This window comes from Acomys russatus, chromosome 5 (assembly GCF_903995435.1).
Source record: "Acomys russatus chromosome 5, mAcoRus1.1, whole genome shotgun sequence".
NCBI classification, from domain to species: Eukaryota; Metazoa; Chordata; class Mammalia; order Rodentia; family Muridae; genus Acomys; species Acomys russatus.
The window spans coordinates 28,216,232-28,238,268 of NC_067141.1; the positions used below are offsets into that span (position 1 = coordinate 28,216,232).

The window sequence follows — 22,037 nt, forward strand, 5'->3', positions numbered from 1 at the left end:
GCGCGCACATCGGTACCCAGAGCGCGCCACCCGAGCCGGGCGGTCTCACGGCTGGGAAAGCCGCGGCTCGGCCCCTTCGCAGCCCCGCCTCGACAATCCTGATTAGCCATCAACTGCAACTTGTCCCGCCTTCGGCTGCTTCTGATTGGACGTTGTGGAAGTAGCGGATTGTCGGCCCTTTGTGGGAGGAGATTCCTGCGGGTAGGAGCGGGAGTCTGAGCAAAGGTCCGGCGGGGACGACCTGGCCTTACGCCTCTCTCTCGCGGACCGACCAGCGTGCCAAGGCGGTGACCCAAGGTGGCTTCGCCCCATCCCCATGAGGTACCAAACTGGCATACCGGTCCACCCGGAGAAAATGAACGGATGTAAGCTTTAAGTCACAAAAACTAGTTACCATGGACAGCCTGGCCTCCGGTCTCGCCAACCAGCTACCTAACATACAGATGGCAAGAAAACTTATTTTTAAAATCAGTTTTGGTGCCTCACAGCAAGATCTAAATTCCTTTGTTAGTTATTTCCCTCCTTGGTGACATTTGGGTTTGAACTAGGTGTAGATAAGTTAACCTCCCTGTCCTTTAAGCTGCCAGGACCCTACTTTTCTCTCCTTTCCATCGGACATCTACTGATTTACCAGCAGATGAAGTCAGTGTCTCCAAGTGTCGTTTCCTGCAAACCTACTATTTCCTCTTAAATCTATTTTAGTGGTCGCATTTGCACATCTTTTTTGGCCCTCAAGACTCCTCAGTTGCCAAGGATAACTGCCTGGCTTAAATAGCGGGACAGGCAGTGCACATCTCAGAACCCAGCCAGAACATTCCTGCTGGTTTAGCAATCAGCAACAATGACTTCAGGATGTTCTAGAAAAAAATGAAGACACTTAAGATGACTTTATTATTTTTTTTAAAGATTTATTTATTTACTATGTATCCAGTGCTCTGCCTGTATGTACACCTGCACATCAGAAGTAGGCACCCAGATCTCATTATAGATGGTTGTGAGCCTCCATGTGGTTGCTGGGAATTGAACTCTGGACCTCTGGAAGAACAGACAGTGCTCTTAACCTCTGAGCCATCCCTCCAGCCCTATTATTTATTTATGTTGAGACAAGGTTTCTGTGTCCCACTGACTGTCCTAGACTCCCTTTGTAGACCAGGCTGGCCTCGAACTCACAAAAATCCTCCTGCCTCTGCTTCCCGAGTGTTGGGATTAAAGGCATGCGCTGCCACTACCTGGCTGACCTGTTAAGTATTTAACTGAATCTTTATATATATTTAAAAAACAAAACAAAACATGCCAGGCATGGTAGCCTGTAATCCCAGCATTTCAGGAGGGCGAGGCAGGATCACAAGTTTGAGGCCATCCTAGGCTATACAGCAGACAAAACAGTATCAAATGCCTGTGTTTATGTGCATGAGTGCTTGTGGTTATATGCTTTTAAAAAGTTATGTGTGTAGGTACACACATGTGATGGTACTAGTATGGAAATAAGAGAACAACTTTGGGGTTTTTTTTGTTTGTTTTTCCCTTTCTTGTTGAGGCAGGCTTTTGCTGTGTGGCATATTCCAACCCATTTGGCTGTTAGGCTTCCAGCAGATTCTGTCTCCACCTCCATGTCCCTCTAGGAGCACTGGGATAAAAGACACACAAGGGAGACCTCTAAGATCTGCCCTGCGAAGGAGAGCAGATGATGTGGGCTCATCCAACCATTGACCCAAGTCTCTGAATAAAGTTCTAACAAAAAAAAAAAGACGCACAAGGAAGCATCCAGCTTATCTGGGACGCAGGGACAGAATTCAGGTAGTCAGGCTTACACTCAAAGTGCTTTTACTGGCTGAGCTATCATCATTTAGTTAACATAGAATCTCAAAATGGGGCTGGCTGGTGACATAGCTCAGCGTTCCACAGGAGACCAAAGTTCAGGAGCTGGAGAGATGGCACAGCCATTAAGAGCCTAGGATGTTCTTCCAAAGGTCTTAGATTTTATTCCCCACACCCATATGGTGGCTCAAAACCATCTTTAACTCCAGTTCCATGCTATCTCATGTACTTGGTACACAGACATACATGCAGGCAAAACTCTCATTGAAAACAAAACAAAGATCAGGCATAGTAGCACGCCTTTAATTCCAGCACTCAGGAGGCAGAGGCAGGCGGATCTCTGTGAGTTCAAGGCCAGCCTGGTCTACAAAGAGAGTCCAGGACAGCCAAGACTACACAGAGAGACCCTGTCTCAGAAAACCAAAACCAAACAAAAAAAAACAGTGTTCAGTTGTTAGCATCCATGCCAGAGGCTCAAACTGCATGTAATTTCAGCTCTAGGGGATCTGATACCCACCTCTGGCCTCTACACTACTGTGCACACACCCATATAAATTTTTTCCCCTTAAAAACAAACAAAAAAAAAAACCCCCAAAAAAAAACCAAAACAACAACAACAAACAAAACAAAACAGAAAAAAACCCAGGATCTCCTGGGCTGGAGAGATGGCTCAGTGGTAACACTGGCTACTCTTCCAGAGGTCCCAAGTCCAAGTCCCAACAACCACCTTTAATGGAATTTGATTCCCTCTTCTGGTGTCCATGAAAACAGAGCACTCATATAAATAAAATACTAAAAACAAAAAACAGATCTCCCTATGTAGCATGGCTGTCCTGGAACTTGCTCTGTACACCAACCTGGCCTTGAGCTCAGAGATCCACCTGTCTCTGTCTCCTGAGTGTTGGGATTAAAGGACTGTGCCATTGCCAGCACACATCAATTCATACTCAAATGAGCTACCTAAGATCCACTATGTAACATCAAAGTACTAGTTTGGCTGGAGAAACTCACTGTCTGCACAGAAGCACCGTGGGAATGCTGGAAGGCTCCTGTGGACAGCTCTGGCCCTGGAGCTTTGCATTACTGCAGGCAATGAAAGGTACTTCTTTCTGATGACAAGATTTGAAGTTACTCTCCTCCTGGCTGCCCGTATCACCTGTCCAAAAGCTTTCCTTGTTCTGTGACATTGGTTTGTCTGTGTGGAGATGGGTGAGCAGGTGGGTACATGCACCAATGTAGGTGACGGAGGCAGCCACAGAAGATTCAGGTCCCCCTGGAGTTGGCGCTACAGGCAGTTGTGAGCCACCTGACTAGAGTGTTGATAACTGAACTTGGTCCTCTGCAAAAACAGTGAGCATTCCTCCTCCCTGCTGAGCTACCTCTCCAGGGCCTGCTTCAATACCTTTGAATGTACACCACAGGCTTCTGGGCCCATGCTAACTAAGCCACTGACCTGACAAGGCCACAGGCTTGCCACACCTCTATCTATACAGCCACATCCAGTCTTCCCAGCCAGCTAAAAGCACAGGAATAAACTGGGTGCTAAAGTTAATTTTAGCCCAATTTTTGTAATTAATCAAAACAGCTTCATTCTTTATAACAGTAAGTTGGTGGGGGTTTTTTGTTTTTTTTGGTTTTTCGAGACAGGGTTTCTCTGTGTAGCCTTGGCCATCCTGGACTCACTTTGTAGACCAGGCTGGCCTCGAACTCACAGCGATCCACCTGCCTCTGTCTCCCGAGTGCTGGGATTAAAGGCGTGCGCCACCACGCCCGGCTAAGTTGTTATAACTTGAATTTACATAACAAAACTAGCAAAATAGCTAATTTATATCTGCTTTACATGGTAGAATTTAACATAAACATTGATTTGAGGAGAAAAATTGTTTCAATTAAAAAAACAACAAAACAAACCCCTCAATGTCTTAAGAAAGTAAGTTTGAAACAAAATGCCATTTCAACAAGGAGTCAGGAGACAAACCATTCAGCAGAGGGCTCTGTAAAAATGTTTATTTCTACTAATGTTTTGAATACAGGAACTAAAGATGGAAGGAGGGGGCCTCAACTTTGCAGAAAACAACAGTCAGGGCCTGCCCACAGCCAAGGGGGAAGGCCACTCCAGACTATCCTGGCATGGACTATCCCCTCCTACTTAATGTCAGTCCCACTAAGCAGGAAACAGAAAAATCAGGGTGTGAAGACCTTACCAGCTGCTAGCTAGCGTGCATGGAAAGGGACCTCCCTGTGACCTAAGAGCAGGGTACACAGGCAGGAGGCAGAGGCCCCTGAGTCAGTTAAGGGCAGGAGGCTGAATGCCCAGGTCCAGGAAAGAACGAAAAAAGGGATTTTGGAGGTAGGCTTTTTTATCGAGTTAAAAAACAGGCACATTATCCAACTTCTCCCTGTGGCCCCCAAGCTGCTGGCACAGCCCTGACACTGTCCCCCTCCCCACAAAATCAAAGGGAATAAGGAGGCAGAGGACAGAAGTTCTGAGGATGGGAAATGTTTGGGTTGCCAGAGAGCACCCGTGAGCAAGCCAGCCGCGCACAGGAAGAACAGGTTGAAGCTGCTTGTCCCCTTGTGGGACTGCGCAGGACAGGGCAGAACCAGGTGCCAGAGAGCGTCCTGGCTGGAGCACAGAACCCCATGGAGCATGATAGAGGATGTGGGACTCTTGGCAGGAGGCAAAAGGGAGCAAAACAAGGGCCATGAAAAGGTCCTGGCACATGCCACATCAGCCTGTTCTCTCCAGCTGCTCCCAGCAAAGGCCTGGCCTGGCTCACCTCTGGGGCAAACCCCTGGAAACCAGAGGGAGGGGTGCTAGGCCAGGCTTGAGACAAGTGAGCTGCTCTCATACTCCTTCTGAGGACTCCCTTTGGACCCTGTGATTTACCAGGGACCTGGGCCCAAGGCAAGCAGAGTGAATGCACTTCCTAGAGAGCAGAGAGAAGTTGGGCCCACAGATCGGCCCTGGGGCAGCGTGCTGCTCTTTACTCCCTGAGGGCTTGGGGCCAGAGGCAGTCAGGGCTATCACCTCCCTGTGCTGTTTGATGCCAAAGGCAGGTTGGCAGGACTACCAAGTGAAAGAGGAAGAGAGGGGGGATGAAAACCAAGGTGGAGGAGAGCAACAGCCTTATGTGAGGAGCTGGGTGGCACATCAGGAGGAGTTCTGGTTCTGGTAGATGGACGCTTTCTCCTTCAACAGATCCAGACACAGGTGGCAGCTCCAACTTCCTACAGAGAAGCAGAGGGGTCAGGGTAAGTCCCACAAGATCCTATCCGCTGTCCTCCTACTAATAAGAGCTCAGCCCAGGCAGGACAGGGCAAGTTCTGCAGCAGCAGCTTCATGGTTACCCTGAGCTGAGGGAATTGCTTGGTCTTCAAAACCATGAAAACCCAGCCTGGAGAGATGATCTGGTTCAGTTCCCAGCACCGACATGGCAGCTCACAACCATCCATAACTCCTGACCTCTAAGGACAATAGCCAGTCATGTAGTACACTAACACACACAGACAAAACTCTTCGCACAACCATTCTCCATGGACATAAAGGCAGCATTGAGTGGGAGGACACTGACCAAACAGATACCCAGACCCTGTCAGTCTGGGCAGACTCAAGTGTTTTGTTTTGGTTTTTTTATGATTTATTAAATTTGTTTCTTTGAGTGCATGTACTACAGCATGCATGTGAAAGTCAGACAACTTGTAAGAATCTGTTCTGTCTTTCCAACATGTGTTTTAGGGGTTGAGCTCAGGTTATACAGGCTTAGTTGCATGTGCATTTATCTGCTGAGCAGATTTTGCCAGGCCAGACACAAGTTTTTAAAGTGCTCCAAACTTTTTTTTTTGGTTTGAAGACAGAGTTTCTCTTGTAGTCCTGGTTGTCCTGGACTCGCTTTGTAGACCAGGCTATCCTCTAACTCACAGAGATCCGCCTGCCTCTGCCTCCCAAGTGCTAGGATTAAAGGCGTGCGCCACCACGCCTGGCTGCACCAAACTTTTTTTTTTTTTAAGATTTACTTATTTACTATTATGTATACAGTGTTGTGCCTGCATGTACACGTGCTGATCAGAAGAGGGCATCAGATCACATTATTGATGGTGTGAGCCACCATGTGGTTGCTGGGAATTGAACCCAGGACCCCTGGAAGAGCAGACAGTACTCCCAACCTCTGAGCCATCCCTCCAGCCCCCCAAACTTTTGACAAAAGAATTTCATGGCCTCAAAAGTAGAAGAAAGATCATAAAAAGAGGCTCCTGAGGAACTACATTTTTTTTTTCTTTCACCAAGACAAGGTTTCTCTGTGCAGCCCTAGCTGTCCTTGAACTCAAGAGATCAACCAGCCCACCTCTGCTTCCCAACTGCCACCATGTCTGGCCTAACCCTGGCCTGAGAAACTACTTGTAATTTGGTGAAAGCCAGAGCTTTCTCTGGAATATACTGCAAGTGTAATGGGTGCCAACATCCCTGGAAACAGCCAGGCTTGGTGGTACACACCTCTAACTGAAGCTCTTGGTGAGCAGACTCAAGAGAGATTTCTTTGGAGTAACAGGCCTAATGAGACCCTGCCTCAAAAACAAAACAAAGAACCAGCAATAACAACAACAAAGAACGGAAAGAAAAAGGAAAAAATAAAAACAAAACAACAACAAAAAACAATAAAAACTACTGCAGGTGTTACATGTAGGCAGAACACTGTAACAATAAATCTTATAATAAATAAGTCTTCAAAAGGCTGCCTCATGTTCCAGTAAGATGTGCTGGGCAGGCACAAAATGTCAATGGGAAAGCCCTCGTTGCCCTCGGTGGGTTTTGTCTGTGAAGTGCTCTTTGATGGTTAAACAAAACACAAGTTACGACTTCCTTCAAAGCTGATCTAGAAACACGGCAAGACAGTAGTGCTGCTGCAGCTACTAAAGGACTCACAGCTTTGTCAGTGGCCTTGTTCTCTGCAGGGTGACAGCAGTCCGGCCTACCTTACAAGCCAGCTTACACACAGTAAACTACTTCTCCCATTTGAAGACTGGCTCCTATCTGTGCACAGCAGAGCTACTGGACACTCGGCCTTCCTAGACAACCTCCTGAGTTCCCTTAAAGCAGTGGTTCTCAGCCTTCCTAATGCTTCATCAATTTAACACAGTTTCTCATGTTGTGGTGACCCCCAACCAGAAAATTATTTTGTTTCTACTCCATCACTGTAATTTTTCTATTGTTATGAATCGTAATGTAAACATCTGATATGCAGGATGTCTGATATACGACTCCCTCCAGAAGTAGTCACAACCCACAGGTTGAGAACCACTGCCTTAGAGGAAGGTGCTAGACACAGGATACAGCTTGAGGAGGCTCCTGCAGAAAAGAACCACTCCTTGGTGGCACCACTGGTATTGGTGTAGCACTTCTATGAACTTGGATATTACTTAAAGAAAAGCACTGAAGATGAAGAAAAACCTAAGCTCCAGGGTCAACTCCCTCCAAATGGGAAAGAGTTAGGGAAGAAACACTCCATCAGACTGGGAGAGCTACAACGGAAGTGCACTTCTGGACTAGCCAAAGGAAGACAACTCTCTCATGGGTGACAGTTCTCTTCTCCATCAATTTTTTTTTCATGCTGTTAATTACCTATTTCTTTTTTTAAAAGTTATTTATTATTATGTATACAGTGCTCTGCCTGCATGTGTACCTGCAGGCCAGAAGAGGGCATCAGATCACATTATAGGGGGCTGTGAGCCACCATGTGGTTGTTGGGAATTGAACTCAGGACCTCTGGAAGAGCAGATAGTGCTCTTAACCTCTGAGCCATCTATCTCTCCAGCCCCCATAATTATCTATTTCTAAGTAGCACTGATGACAAAGTACACACATTAAGTTTTTTAAGCTAAAATGCTAGGAAAGTGTACAGAACTGAGGCAAGATAAGGCACCTTGCTTTCAGTGTTGTCAGGGATGCTCAGTGTTTATAGTTCTGCTGACTGACTGAATTACTAAGCTTTGTAAGTTTTTTAAAGATTTTAAACTCTGCTGCCCCATTTTTGACCACTTCCCCTTGGTGGGGAGGCCTGGTGGCACTCAGAGAAAGAATAGGCAGGCTACCAAGATGAGACTTGATAGGCTGTGACCATATGGTGGCAGAGGAGGTGCCCTTCTGTCACAGACCTAGGGCAGGGGAATAGGGTGAAAGAGGGAGGGAGGGAGGAATGAGAGGATACAGGTAAGGGGTAACAACTGAGATGTAATCCAAGTAAATTAATAAAAAATTTTTGTTATTATGTAGCCAGTTGTGGTGGCCTACACCTTTAATCCTAGCACAGGAGGCAGGGGCAGGCGGATCACTGTGAGTTCGAGGCCAGCCTGGTCTACAAAGCGAGTGCAGGACAGCCAAGGTTACACTGAGAAACCCTGTCTCAACCGCCCCCCCCCCCCAAAGAACGCTGAAGCCTAAAAAATGTCAATGTTTTACTTGGGTGTTGTGGATCCTTCTTGAGTAAAGTATTTTGAGTAGATCTAGGCCACTTACCTTCAGGAGGCTCAGACATGGATGGGGTGAGACAGTACATGTGGTAGCCACGGTCACAGTCATCACAGAAAAGAAGCTGGTCCTGCAGAAGGCAAGGAGAAAGAACAAAGGCCCAATGGTTTATGTAGCTTAGTTACGATACTGCTTTGCTTCCAAGAGGGCCTGGTGGCAACTGAGAGAGTTGTCCATCTGTCCACCTCAACCTATCTGGATTCTAATTGATCACAAAGCCCACTATTTCCTTAGAATCTCTCTCCACAAAGCTGCCAGTTATCTTTTGACGAGATAAGACAGGACATATACCCAGCCCCGCCCACTCAAAACCTCTGACAACATCCCCACGGTCTAAGCACAGGGTGACGCTTAGGAGCAAAGTCCCTGCTTAAGGTGCCCCAGGCCCTGGGGTGACCCTCACAGCCTACCAATGGCCTCCGACCCCATAATCACGTGATGCCCACCTCTGACCTACCTGTGACATGCATTCTAGTAAAGCCTCTGCACTGGCCATACTTTCTGGGACTGGCTCCTTGTATCATCCAAACTCCCAATACCAATCTCAAAAGCAAATGTAACCATGAACCTCTATTGGGATCCAGTTAACTCTCTGGCCTGTCACTAGTTTCATTTTCTTCAAGGCATCTTATACAAAGCTCTGTTCCCTCACTACACAAATTCTATGAAAGCAAACTACTCTGTCTTACTTAGTGACATGAGAGCCAAGAACACTGACTGTTGGTGCTCAAAAAACATATTTTTTTCCACAAATATAAAGTTCCCTGCAGTAGGTCAAGAAGGAGGAGCATGTGTGCTCTGACAGAAAGCTTGCTTTGGAGGGAGCCAAGGGGAGAGGCAGGCAGGTTTACAAGGCACAGCACGCACGTCGTTCTCCGAAGTGCCACAGAGGTTGCAGCACTTGCACTCGATGCACTGCCAGCGGTAGGTCTTCACAGCTGCCATCATCACAGGGGTGAACTGCAGGCAGGATGGGTGCCCTGTGGGGGAGGTGAGTCAAACAAACGGCAGGACCAGGGTGAGGAACGGGTAAGGGAGGCTGCCTGGCCGTGACAGAACTGACTTTCCTGGGCACTGAGTGCAGCCTACTCTTTGAGGATGGAGGTACCTGAGCGGCCACAGTCGGAGCAGGACACTAGCTCTTCAGGCTGCCCTGTCTTCTTGTTGATTTTTGAGTCCCCCAGGCAGAAGTCACAGTAGTTGTTGGGCAGGGCCAATCCATCAGGTCCTTTCTTGGCTATGGGGAAAAAAGAAAAGAATTTTGATGATGTTTACATAAACTCTAGGTTACCCCACATTCCCTATGAGGGTTTTAAACCAGACTGGTTCCTCTCCTGATTGGCTGCCCTGACACCTCAGCTTACATTTCTGCTCCTCAGACCTCTGGGAAACAGGAGTGGGTGGTTGGGAGTCTTCCTTGTCCTCTCCTTCCTCCTCAGCCAGGTGGGAATGGGCATAGTGGTAACTGAGGCCAGGTCGGTTCTTGTAACGTTTTCCACAAACTGGGTGGAAAGAAGATTAGAGATGTTAGGACACTAAGGCCACATTTCCCCACTCTGACAAGCTATGAAGCTCCATCTGAGGCCCATGGAAACACCTCTGCCCCCAGCATCTCTACTCTGACACAAGCTTTAATGATGGCCCCTTCCCTTTAGCCAAGAGCATCAGGCCCTGGACCTCTCTAGTTTCTGGGATCCCCCTCCCTCTCTAAAATACAAACCCACAGCTACCAACATTTTTCTACGTTGGCTTTTGGAAGGACTTAGCACATACTGTATCAACTTGCCCCGAACAGCCATTGTCTGAGAGTTCCAAGTCAGGAAAGTTCTACGGTCTTGCCTTATGGCGGAAAGGGGACAGGAAGCAAGGGGACAGGTAACAAGTCTCTGTCATCTATGTAAATGTGGCAGGTTCATGCCACCTGTGTATACTAATCACAACTGAATAGACAAAGGGCTGAGGGTGGGTCTCTTGAGGAACACCCACCAACTGTGCAGTATGGAAAACTTTCCCAAAGAAACTGAATTAGATTCCCATACTAGTGCCCTGTCCAGTCCCTGCCAACCAGCAAGGAAAGATTACATGGCATTTTATCTTGAGTAACGACACCAAGAGGGGCAAGGGGGCCAGCAGGAAGGAACGAGGAGGATGGGAGGAAGTAGGGGTATGAAGGTGGGAACATTAGTTGACCACCTGTTTTGGGGAGCATCAGATGAATCTGTTCATAATGGGTTTCTGTTAAGACTTTGGCGCTACCCCACATACTAGGCCAAGTGGCCACAGGAATGAGTCTGTGGGAGACAAGCGGTGGTTAAGACAGGAGCTAGGACTCTGAGAACCAAGCACAACCGGGATTCCACAGCAGTACCCTCATACCGTTGCAGAAATGAGAAAGGCAGGAGGAACAGGGGAAGAGGGGAAAGGGACAGGAAAACCACAAGTCTGAAAAGTTGAGAGAGCTACCTCTCTGGGGCGCTTTCGAGGTATGCTTTTGTTTGAAACTATCTGAAAGACAGAAAGAAAAGTCATGAGAAGAAGGCCCTGATACATCTGAGACAGGGCGGCAGCAGCAGGAAAACAGAGCGAGTGAGAGAGAACCCCAGCAGTGGCACTTCAGGCTGGAGGCACGGAACAGGGTAAGCCAAAGCAAAGGGAGAGAGGACAGACACTAACCCTCAGGGCTGGCCCCCTGTCCCCTGCCTTGATGGGTCAGCGAATCCAGATGCTGCCCACTATGAGGCCAACCCTGCCTGCTGTGAGTTCCCTCATCCCCCCACCCCCCAGGAGCCACGGAAATCTCTCCCAGAGCATGCAGGTCCCACCCACTGTGAAGCAAAGGCCAGGTCGGCAGGCAGGACAAGAACTCAGGCTTATTTTTACCATTCAGTGCAAGAACATGACCCCCCTCCTCTCACATCCAGAGCAGGAGCTGGGTCCAAGGCAAGAACTACCCACCCTCAGGAGGCACTCACTGTCACAGGCATAGGGCTTATCCCGGTCCTCCAGGATGGAAGCATCCAGTTTCTTCCGGGCACTGCTCACACCCTTACTCTGCCAAGAAAAGCAAAAAAGATGACACCTCACTAAGGTGTCTAGGTCAGAAGAGCAAAGCAGAAAGCGACTGGCCTTCATAACCCAGCCTGTGTCACCCTTCAGGCAGCACACTGCCGCCTCACCTTGGATTTCCCCTTTCCCCGACGCTTTGGAGTATCTTCTTCATAGTCCTCGTCATCAAGGTCATCTAGGAAGTCATCGGGTTCCAGAATTCGCTGGACCAGAGGATTTGAATGAGCAGAAAAGTCAAGCACATACAAAGTGCCCTCACAGTGTAGAACTAGCCGCATGGAACTACCCACCAGCTTCTCCGGAGCTTAACCCCACAACAATCATTCTTCAGCCTGCAAGCCCACTCCTGCTTCCTAGAATGCGTTCTTTCCGCTGTGCCTCTTCAAGTTGCTCTCTTAGTCTAAAATGAATGTCCCCACCTCTCAGAGTCCCAACACCCTGTGTCCACCAGAGATTCCCCGATACTGCAAGCAGCCATGCCCTGTCCTGCCCGCTCTGCTTCCAACACCCCTGTTCTAGTTTCAATGAGTTTTGCTGCTTCCTTGTGTGGCCTTGAAGGAAACTGTAACTGCCTTCTTTCTGCCTCCCTGACTGTGAAATGGGAACTACAGGACCTACCTCACAAGGCTGCACAGGAGGACGTATGTAGAAAAGCACTTAGCATGGTACCTGGCTCGTCTGTAGCACTTCTCATCTTTAAACTTAGCATTAACTTTCCAGTTGACAAGTATGAACCAGTGTGCTTCCCCTAAGTAACACCGGGCATCTGAGGTCTCTAACAAAACCTTGTATGAATGAGTGACCTGGACTAAGAAGAGGAAAAGGAGTGTGAAAGACTAGACAGCAGCAGGACCATGGCCAGCAGAGCCACATGGCTGCAGGGACCTCGGCTTCCATTTCACTGGTTTTACCTTTTGTGCTAGGGCTTACACACCAACAAGCATGTGTTCTCCCATGCATCTGCTTCAGTTCTGCTAACTGGTGCACTCTCCTCACCCATAGGCTAACGCTGGTCATCAGCCGTAAGGATAGCATACCTTACGTGCTCGGCTGTTGGTGACAGGAAACTCGCCCAGGCTGTCATCATCAACTCGGGGATCTGGGGCACCTCGTTTCTCCAGGGGATCAGTACGCAACAGAGCCTCTAAACTGCTGCCATCCTGCGAGATAAGCCCCTCTTTCTTCAGAGTCTGATCCGTGTCTGCAACAAGTAAGGATGAAGAAAACTCAGAAAGGGTGAAGCTGAGGCTACTCCGTGTCGGGCCAAGTCAAAGTCAGTCACATCTGTTCTGTTCCGCAGGAACCAAGATATCTTCGTTGAGGCAGTGCTGGAATGCAGCTATTTACCTCTTTCCCCTAAGATGGTGAGTTCTCTGGAGGATAAAACTATAATATGTGCAAACTCTAACACAGAGCCTGGGTCAGCAGCCTCTTGTCTCTAGTAGAGCATGGCCCTGCTTAGGAAGTAAGCACCTTGCTTTTTTAATTTACTCTTGATTATTGTATTTATTTGGCTTGGTGCACGTGTGTGTGGTAATGTCTGTGTGCTGTATGAGCATTGTACAGGTGGGCACAAGCACTGGAGAAGGGCACTGGGTGTCCTGCTCTAGCACGCTCTGCCTTATTCCTCTGGAGTCTCTCACTGAACCTTGAACTAGACTGGCATCTTTCAAGCTCCAGCTCTGTACTCCATAGTCTTAGGATTACAGGAACATGTTGGTCACATGCAGCTTCTCATATGTATGGTGAACTAGAATTTAGGTCCTTGTGTTCACACAAGAAGCCCTGGGACATCTCTCCAGGCCATATTCTTTTGAGATAATTTTGTGGTTTTTTGTTTGGTTGGTTTTTTCCGAGTCAAGGTTTCTCTGTGTAGCCCTGGCTGTCCTGGACTCACTTTGTAGACCAGGCTGGCCTTTAATCCACAGAGATCCTCCTGCCTCTGCCTCCCAAGTGCTGGGATTAAAGGCGTGCGCCACCACTGCCCAGCTATATTTTTTGTTTTTCTGAGACACGGTTTCTCTGTGTAGCCCTGGCTCTCCTAGAACTCTCTTTGAAAAACCAGGCTGGCCTTGAACTCACAGTAATCTCCCTGCTTCTGCCTCCCAAGTACTGAGATTAAAGGCATGCACCACCTCACCCAGCTAGTTTTATGTTTTTTATTTTGAGGCTCTCATGTAGTCCAGGCTGGTCTCAAACTCCCTATGTAGCAGAGAATGACCTTGACTTTTTGATCCTCCTGCCTCAACCTCCTCAATGGTGTTACTATGTAGTAACACACAACCACATTCAGTTAATGCAAAGCTGGACATCAATCCAGGGCCCTGTGAGTACTCCAGCCCCTACCTGGCTTAATAGATGGAAAGGAAAGCCTAGGATCCTCAGGCGGGTGGGCTCGACGCTTTTTCCGCCAGCGTCGGGCAGGGTAGGAATACAACTGTCCAGAGGCCAATCCTGTGGAAGAAGAGTGAGCAATTAAGCCCTAATCCAGCCCCCCCAAAAAAATGATAGTAAATGTTTTGTGGATAAGAACTCTATTGAGTTGTAGAGCAAGGGGGTGATACAGAACAGGTAAGCCTGTGCTGGGTAGGATACTCCATGGAAAAGAAAAACTGACAGATGTCAGCTGAAGTGCCACAGCCGTACTTGGTCCCCTGGAAGATCACACTCGTTCCAGAGGCTTCCAGAAAACATAGGTGCCGCAACTTCATCCTCCCCACTTCTGATCCCAAGACCACTGTCACCCACCCCGTCTCCTAAGTGACAGAAGACACCTCCTTATGCTCCTGCATCACCTTCCCTGAGCCTGCAACCTTACCTGGACCCCGGTGTCGCTTTTCCATCCAGATGTAACAATTGCTCTGGGCTACTCCAGTCTGTGAGTCCAAGAAAGGCAGGCGCACGCTGCGCTCAGCACAGAGGCGGGCGTTGTAGTTGTGGCACTGTTCCATGGCATCTTTGTAGTACTGCTCCCCTAGGCTGCAGGAAGGTAAAGCATAGAGCTGTGGTGTCAAGTCATCCCTCTTCCTTGTCAATGGCTTCTCTAGAAAGCTCGGCAGTCTGGGAGACTCTCTTTTCTGTTATTAGCCTCTCATTCTGCCTCAAGGGACATAAAGAACCGTCACTAAGCCATCACATGAGGAAAGACAAGTTACTATGAGCTGGATAATAGAAAACCATTGTAGGCCAGGCGTGGTGGTGCACGCCTGTAATCCTAGCACTCGGGAGGCAGAGGCAGGTGGATAGCTGTGGATTCAAGGCCAGCCTGGTCTACAAAGTGACTCCAGGATAGCCAAGGCTACACAGAGAAACCCTGTCTCAAAAAACAAAAACAAATAAATAACCATGGTAACACATCATTTTACTATGTGCATAATCACACATAAGCCTTTTAAAATGTTTGTTTTAAGACAAGGTTTCTCTCATTCTGCAGCCCAGGTACTCAACTCATGGAAATCCTTCTGCCTCAGCCTCTCAAGTCAGACTTAAATCTAAACCCACATAGAGTGAAAAATGATCAAGGAAACAGCTCTGTGGTCGAATGCTTGCTCTGCCCATACAAGGCTCTGGATTCACCCTGCCAGCACTGGGGGAGGAATAGGAAGACATGGTTGTTCATCCTGTGGTCCTCATGTGTCTAGCCCATGCTACTTAGTAAGCACTTCTCTTAACCTCAGCATCCTGAGATGCAGGCATTACTGCAGAAATTAACTTCCTCTGGCAGATGGGAAAAACAAGATCCAGACGACTATCACAAGATTTCTAGCACACTATTAGTAAATCTGCCCCACAAAATGCTATACAGTTCTAAAAATGAAACTCTTACTAGGCAGAGTAGTCCATACCTCTAACTAAAAGACTGAGGCAGACATATTACCCCGACTTCAAGGCCAGTTGAGCCAAATAGCAAAATTCTTCCTCAAAACCCCAACTAGCCAGATATGGTGGCACACACCTGTAACCCTAGCACATGGGAGGTCCAGGCTGAACTCACCCTGAGCTAGATAGCAAGTTCAAGAACAGCCTAAACTACATGAGACTAAAACCAACCAAAACAAACAACAACAACAAACCAGAAACAAGAGCCAGGTGTGGTGGCTCACGCCTTTAATCCCAGCACTTGAGAGGCAGAGGCAGGCAGATCGCTGTGAGTTTGAGGCCAGCCTGGTTTACAAAGCAAGTCCAGGACAGCCAAGATTACATAAAGAAACCCTGTCTCAAAAAACCAAACCAAACCAAACCAAACCAAACAAACCAGAAACAAACAACACCAAGCTATTATTGAGCTGGACTTGGTGGTACATACCTTTAATCCCAGTGTTCAGGAGGCAGAAGCAGGAGAAATTGCATTTGCGGCCAGCCTGGCCTACACAGAGAGTTCTAGGCCAGCCAAGGCTACATGGTGCATCACTTTCTCAAGAATAAATAAACAAATGAATAAAAAATAAAACAAACAAATAAATAAATAAGAACAGAGATGGCTCAGTAGTTGAGAACATTTGTTCTTGCTGGGCAGTGGTGGTGCCTTTAATCCCAGTACTAAGGAGGAAGAGGTAGGTGGATCTGTAAGTCTAAGGCCAGCCTGGTTTACAGAGCTAGTTCCAGGACAGCCAAGGCTACATAGAGAAACCCTGACTCAAAACACCAAAGCAAAGCAAAACAAAAAAACAAACAACCCAACACTTGTTCTTGTAAGAAGAACTCCTGGGTTTGGTTCCCAGAATCTATACAGTGGTTCACAACTATCCATTAACTCTAGTTGCAGGGGATCTAATTCCATCTTCTGATCTGAGGGCACTAGGCACACATGTGGTACACACATATACAAGTAAAACAAAATTAAAAAAAAAAATTTTTTTTAGGGGGAAAAGAAAGGCACAGTGCTGAGAAGTGTCTCAGGGTATGACCATTCATGTATCCACAAGGTGAATAAGAACTTGCAGTGTAGCTGGGTGTGGTGGTGCACACCTTTAATCCCAGCACTCAGGAAACAGAGTACTGGATCTTCATTGTGTGTTCGAGGCCAGCCTGGTCTACAAAGTGAATCCAACAGGCTGTGGTGGTGCATGCAAGACTTTAATCCCAGCACCTGGGAGGCAGAGGCAGTTGGATCTCTGAGTCTGAGGCCAGGCTGGTCGACAAAAAGAGTTCCAGGATAGCCGGGCTTCACAGAGAAACCCTGTCTTGAAAAACAAAAACAAAAGCAAACAAACAAACAAAAAAGAATTTGCAGTTTTCCAGGGAGGAAAATGTCCCCAAGTTCCTCAAAGCTTTTACTAAGTACTATTACTAACAGAAAGCCTGTTTACAGTAATCTGAATAAATTATTTAAATAAAAAAGAAAATATGTTTACAGTAAAGCCTATCTCAAGGCCTTGCTGACTGTAACATAGCCAACACCCAGAATTTTCTGGCCCTGGAAGATGCAATCTGAAATCTTAAGGGAATTCTCTAAACACTTTAAGAAAAAGATAGGAGGGGGCTGGAGAGATGGCTCAGCTGTTAAGAGCACTGACTGCTCTTCCAGAGGTCATGAGTTCAATTCCCAGCAACCACATGGTGGCCCACAACCATCTCTAATGTGATCTGTGCCCTCCTCTGGCCTGCAGATGTACATGTAGGCAGAGCACTGTATACATAATAATAAATAAATCTTTAAAAAAAAAAAAAAGAAAAGAAAAGAAAAAAGAAAAAGATAGGAGCTGGAGAGATGGATCAGAGGTTAAGAGCACTGTCTGCTCTTCCAGAGGTCATGAGTTCAATTCCCAGCAACCACATGGTGGCTCACAATCATCTGTAATGTCATCAGATGCCCTCTTCTGGCCTGCAGGTGTACTCAGATAGAGCACTCATACATAAAACAATGAAATCTTTTTTTCTTTTTCTAGACAGGGTTTCTCTGTGTAGCCTTGGCTGTCCTAGATTTGCTTTGTAGACCAGGATGGCCTAGAACTCAAATGCCTCTGCCTCCCAAGTGCTGGGTTTAAAGGCGTGCGCCACCATGCCCGGCTACACCCCCTTCTTTTTTATATAGAGGTTTATGTAGCTCATCCTGGACTCAAACCCCAGTATACAGTCAACAATGACCTTGAGTTTCTGATCTTCCTGCTCTATCTCCCCACTGCTGAGGTTACAGGCCTGCACTACCACATCCAGTTTTATATAATGCTGGGGAAATCAAATTCTTGTACACTAAGCAAGTACTCTACTGAGCTACTCTCTAGCCTTCTTTCCCATGAAGATGTCTAGATCACATCAGGATGGACTTGAGAGTGAAAAGGTTGGCCTGGCTGTGTCACCACACAGACACAGACATGTAATGAAGCTGTACGGGCTCCATTCCTCTCCTATAGATTGGGGCAGTTCAACCAGATTCTGATGGAGACGAGGAGGAGGGAATAGTTCTGTGTCTAACTCCTACAACTGAAGTGTATCAACAAGCCCTGACGTACAATCTGCCGGGGCCTCTAACTGAGCAGTCACAAGAGACTACTGCACAGCTTAGCTTGTTCCCACCAAGTGAAAAAAGACACACCATACACAACAACACTACAAGTCCAGCCTGACTGGATTCAACGAGCAGTAGTGACTGCAATTAAGGTACTGATGTGTTGGACTGCACGGTACAGAAGAGAGCAGCTCACATTTGCTCGCCTTTAGGAGGCAGCCACGTCTTTACCACACAGGAAAGCTTGGTAAACAAGGCTGTGTGCAGCAGCTCCTTTGTTTCTGCTGATGGGAATTGATACTGACGCTGGAAGTCAGATGGAAGGAAGGACCAGCCCAGTGGGGCTAAAGGCTGCCAAGTCAGAGCAAGGAGGAACGGCTGAGCTGGCCAGTTGGGGCTCCTGCCGGTCAGGCAAGAATCTGCCGGTCAGGCAAGAATCTTTTTTTTTTTTTTTTTTTAAGATTTATTTATTATGTATGTACAGAATGTTCTGCCTGCGTGTACACCTGTGGGCCAGAAGAAGGCTGTCAGATCATATTACAGATGGTTGTGAGCCACCATGCGGATGCTGGGAATTGAACTCAGGACCTCTGGAAGAGCAGACAGTGCTCTTAACCTCTGAGCCATCTCTCCAGGCCCAGGCAAGATTCTAAAAGGTGAAGCAAGTGCTCCAGTAGGATGATGGCTAGGAAGGAAACTCGCCATCTTCTTCAAACTAGCGTGTGTCTGTGTATGCGTGTGCGTAGAGCAAGAATACACATAAATTCATGGCTCCTGTGGCAAAAAAATTTCAAGCTTCTGTTAGCTACTCTATGGATCACTTTACATAACTCATAAAGTTTTAAAAACTAGTTGGCAGCCATGGTTATTTTAGACTAGTATTTACTCTAATAAGACCACTGTAAAAAACCATTTCACATGTGGTGACACATTTCTTTAATCCCAGCACTCAGGAGGCAGAGGCAGGTGGGTCACTGTGAGTTCTAGGCCAGCCTGGTCTACAAAGCAAGTCCAGGACAGCCAAGGCGACACAGAGAAACCCTGGCTTGAAAAATTCAATCATGATGTCGTTTTTGAGAAAAACATTAAATTAAAACAGGAAAGTCTTTTCACAGGGCAAAATAAAAGAAAAATATGAGCTAGTGGTCTTGCCCTCACATGTGATGTCAACTGCACTTAAGCACACTATAATAATATTTAAAAGGACAAGAAAAGCATCTTTTCGGGGTAAAAAGGGTGAAAGAATAAACGGTCAAGAGGCCTTTTAAATTTTCTGGAGGCTGGAGAGAGCTCAACAGTTAAGAGCACTGACTGCACTTCCATAAGACCGGGGTTCAATTCCCAGCACTCACACGGCAGTTCACAACTATCTATAACTCCAGTGCCAGGGGACCTGACATCCTCACACAGACATACATGCAGGCAAAACACCAACATACATAAAATAAAATTGAAATTAAAAATGTGGGGGCATGTATTAGTGGTGGTCCAGTCTTCTTCACTTAGAACTGGGGAGAAGCAAGTTAGTAGTTCATTAATTTAAATGAGCAGCCAGTACTTAAAATACTACACCAAAGCCAGACGGGTGCTGCACACCTGTAATCCCAGCACTCGGAGGCAGAGGCAGGTGGATCTCTGTGAGTTTGAGGCTGGTATACAAATGGAGTCCAGGACAGCCATGGCTACACAAAGAAACCCTGTCTCAAAAAACAAATAAAAACCTACACCAATAGGTTGGCAATTCCATTTTCTCCAAGACCATTTTTCAATGCTAAGAGCTCCATTAACATGTAATTCTGAAAACCTAGGCAAGCACATTCCTCTAGAACAGGAAGATTTCCAGGGTCAAAACTGTTATTCCTCTTTTCATAGGAAACCTGTGTTCAAAAACAAAAAGAAAAACAAAACCTTCCTCTTCCACTGTAGTAGGGAGGTCAACAAAGAGAAAGGCAGGGTAACAAAGAACTAACATCTGAGTCCAGAAGAAAAACTATACAAATATTAAGTCACCAGCCTCATTTCTAAATTGAGGGAAATGTCAGAATAAAGAGCTGGGGAAACTGGAGTGGGCATATCAGAAAGAAAGATAATAGTGTTGGGAGAACGGGTGGTTGACAGAGGCAGCAGGATAAAGCCAAAAGCAAGTTAAAAAAAAAAAAAGCCACAAGAGAAGGCACTTAGCTTAATGGAAGTGGGGAAGCATTCTCGATAAAAAGCAGTGGGGGAGAAGCAACTTAACCTTAAAAAAAAAAGAAAGAAAGAAAAAGGAAAGGCCTCTCAGAACGACTGGGGCTCAGCACACGACAAAGAAAGATGAGAAGCCCCCCCCCAATAGTCCCTAAACCTTTACTTTGTCACCCAGAATCCAAAAGCTTTGACTGGACAGCTGAACACTTCCAATTTTCCTCCCCTTACATCACGCCATTAAAGGAAGAGAGAAAGTCATTCTGAAGTCCAACTGGCATAAACCATCCCATTCCAAAACTCTCTTCAGATTCTTCTTCACGGAGGATGGAGGAAGAGACGCATCAAACCCCCAAACACCTCCAACTCTAGGGAAGCGGCTACCAGGCCAGTCCCCGTTCCCAGCGTTCGCAGACAACCGTTAACTTCAGCTCTGCTCGAAATCTGACCCGCACAAAGGCATCTTAGGGTACAGAGAACGCCCACCTCGGGGCTCCTGCAGACTAGGCGGCCCTCTAGAGCCCCACTCCCCGAAGTTCTGGCCCTTCTCTATCTTCTCTTGGACCAATTCTTCCCAAGAACATATCTAGTTTTCGGGTACCCCGGATTTCCCGGCTAACTCCACCCCGCGGCTTAAGTCTCAGGATCCCGCCAGGAACGGCGGAGCCTGCAGCCCCAGGGAGGGCGGTGGGCGGGGAAGGGACCGCGATCTCCCGGGGCCGCCGGCCTCCGCTCGGCTCCGCGGGACCGACGCGTCTCCGGGAGAGGCCGGGGGCCGAGAGCCTCTCGCTCGCAGTCCGCAGCTCCGCTCGGGGCTCGGCCCGCGAAGAGGACGCCCGTCGGGGGCTCCCGTGTGCCTCCCTCCCGGCCGCCACAAGTTTCCAAAAGAAGCCCAGCGTCTTCTCCGGAGTCTCCTGTTGCCCTCCCTACCAGGAGTCGCACAGCAAGGACTTCCCGGGCATGTCTTTCTCTCTGTCTTGTCTCTTCCCGAACCTCCCTCTCTACTCCCAGGCTCATTTACAAAGCCTCCGGTCCACGACAGATTAAAAAAAACAAATCAAAAACAAAAAACGACCACTCACAGCTTGACTACATTCTCCACCACAGCCGCCATCTTCCCTGTTCCTCTCCCTCAGGCCGGGAGGCCCCCCCAAAGCCCACAACGCGCAGGCGCTAAGCTTTCTCAGGACACTGGGTCCTCGACCCTCTGCGCAGGCGCAGCTCCAGGGTACGCGCACGCACTGGCCCACGAGAGCGAGCGCTGGGGAACGAGCGTGACGAGCCCAGGAGAGCCCAGTGCGCAGGCGCGAATGGAGAAGTACTTGCTCTCTGCTGCTCAGTCTAGAGGCTCGCCTCCGCCTTGGAGCGGAGCCTCTGGAAGGAGATCTGGCTTGGTCGGAAAGTAAGAAAGGTAAAATGAAAAGGCCACGGAGATGGAGTAGACGGAACACCAGTGTCTTGCCTAGCTGACCGTTAGCCACATGGTTGACTCACAGGGAGGGACTGGGGGGTAAGTAATGAAAGGTCAGAGAGGTGCCCTGGTCCATTGGCCTAACTGTCGCATTCCGACAATCACCATACCTTTCTGTCAGTAAACCTAGTCTTCGATTAAGTGTAGGGGTCAGAGAGCATCTTGCTGGAGTCGGTTCTTTCCTTTGTGGGTTTCGGCCCGCGTAGCCACCCCACCAGTCCTTTGCCTGCTGTTTCTAAGCGTTCCCCACATTGAAAATATTCACTGGTTGGTGCACGCCTTTAATCCTTTAATCCCAGCACTCAGGAGGCAGAGGCAGGCGGATCGCTGTGAGTTCGAGGCCAGCCTGGACTAGAAAGCGAATCCAGGACAGCCAAGGCTATACAGAGAAACCTTGTCTCGAAACCCACCCACCCCCCAAAAAAAAGAAAGAAAAGAAAAGAAAATATTCACTGGTGTGACTATCCCTCTGAGTTCAGTTCAGCGTCAAGCTATGCAAATACATGAACAAACATGTTTCCCCT

At 47.8% G+C, this 22,037-nt stretch overlaps 1 protein-coding gene across 2 annotated transcripts; it reads right to left on the minus strand.

The window, feature by feature from the left end:
• Window positions 1–3,771: 3,771 nt before the first annotated feature.
• Window positions 3,772–21,274, minus strand: Dpf2 (double PHD fingers 2). 2 transcript variants are annotated; one of them, XM_051145935.1, is made up of 12 exons: window positions 21,125–21,274; window positions 14,229–14,389; window positions 13,757–13,864; window positions 12,448–12,611; window positions 11,521–11,613; window positions 11,317–11,395; window positions 10,808–10,849; window positions 9,709–9,846; window positions 9,453–9,581; window positions 9,212–9,324; window positions 8,333–8,414; window positions 3,772–5,049 (listed from the first exon to the last, which is right to left on the minus strand). In XM_051145935.1, exons 1-12 carry the CDS (start codon window positions 21,154–21,156, stop codon window positions 4,973–4,975), a joined length of 1,218 nt encoding a protein of 405 aa, XP_051001892.1. In that variant the 5' UTR covers window positions 21,157–21,274; the 3' UTR covers window positions 3,772–4,972. The 2 variants fall into 2 exon arrangements, with proteins under 2 accessions (XP_051001892.1, XP_051001893.1); XM_051145936.1 differs by lacking the exon at window positions 10,808–10,849 and having other exon boundaries at window positions 3,773–5,049.
• Between the last annotated feature and the right edge of the window lie 763 nt (window positions 21,275–22,037).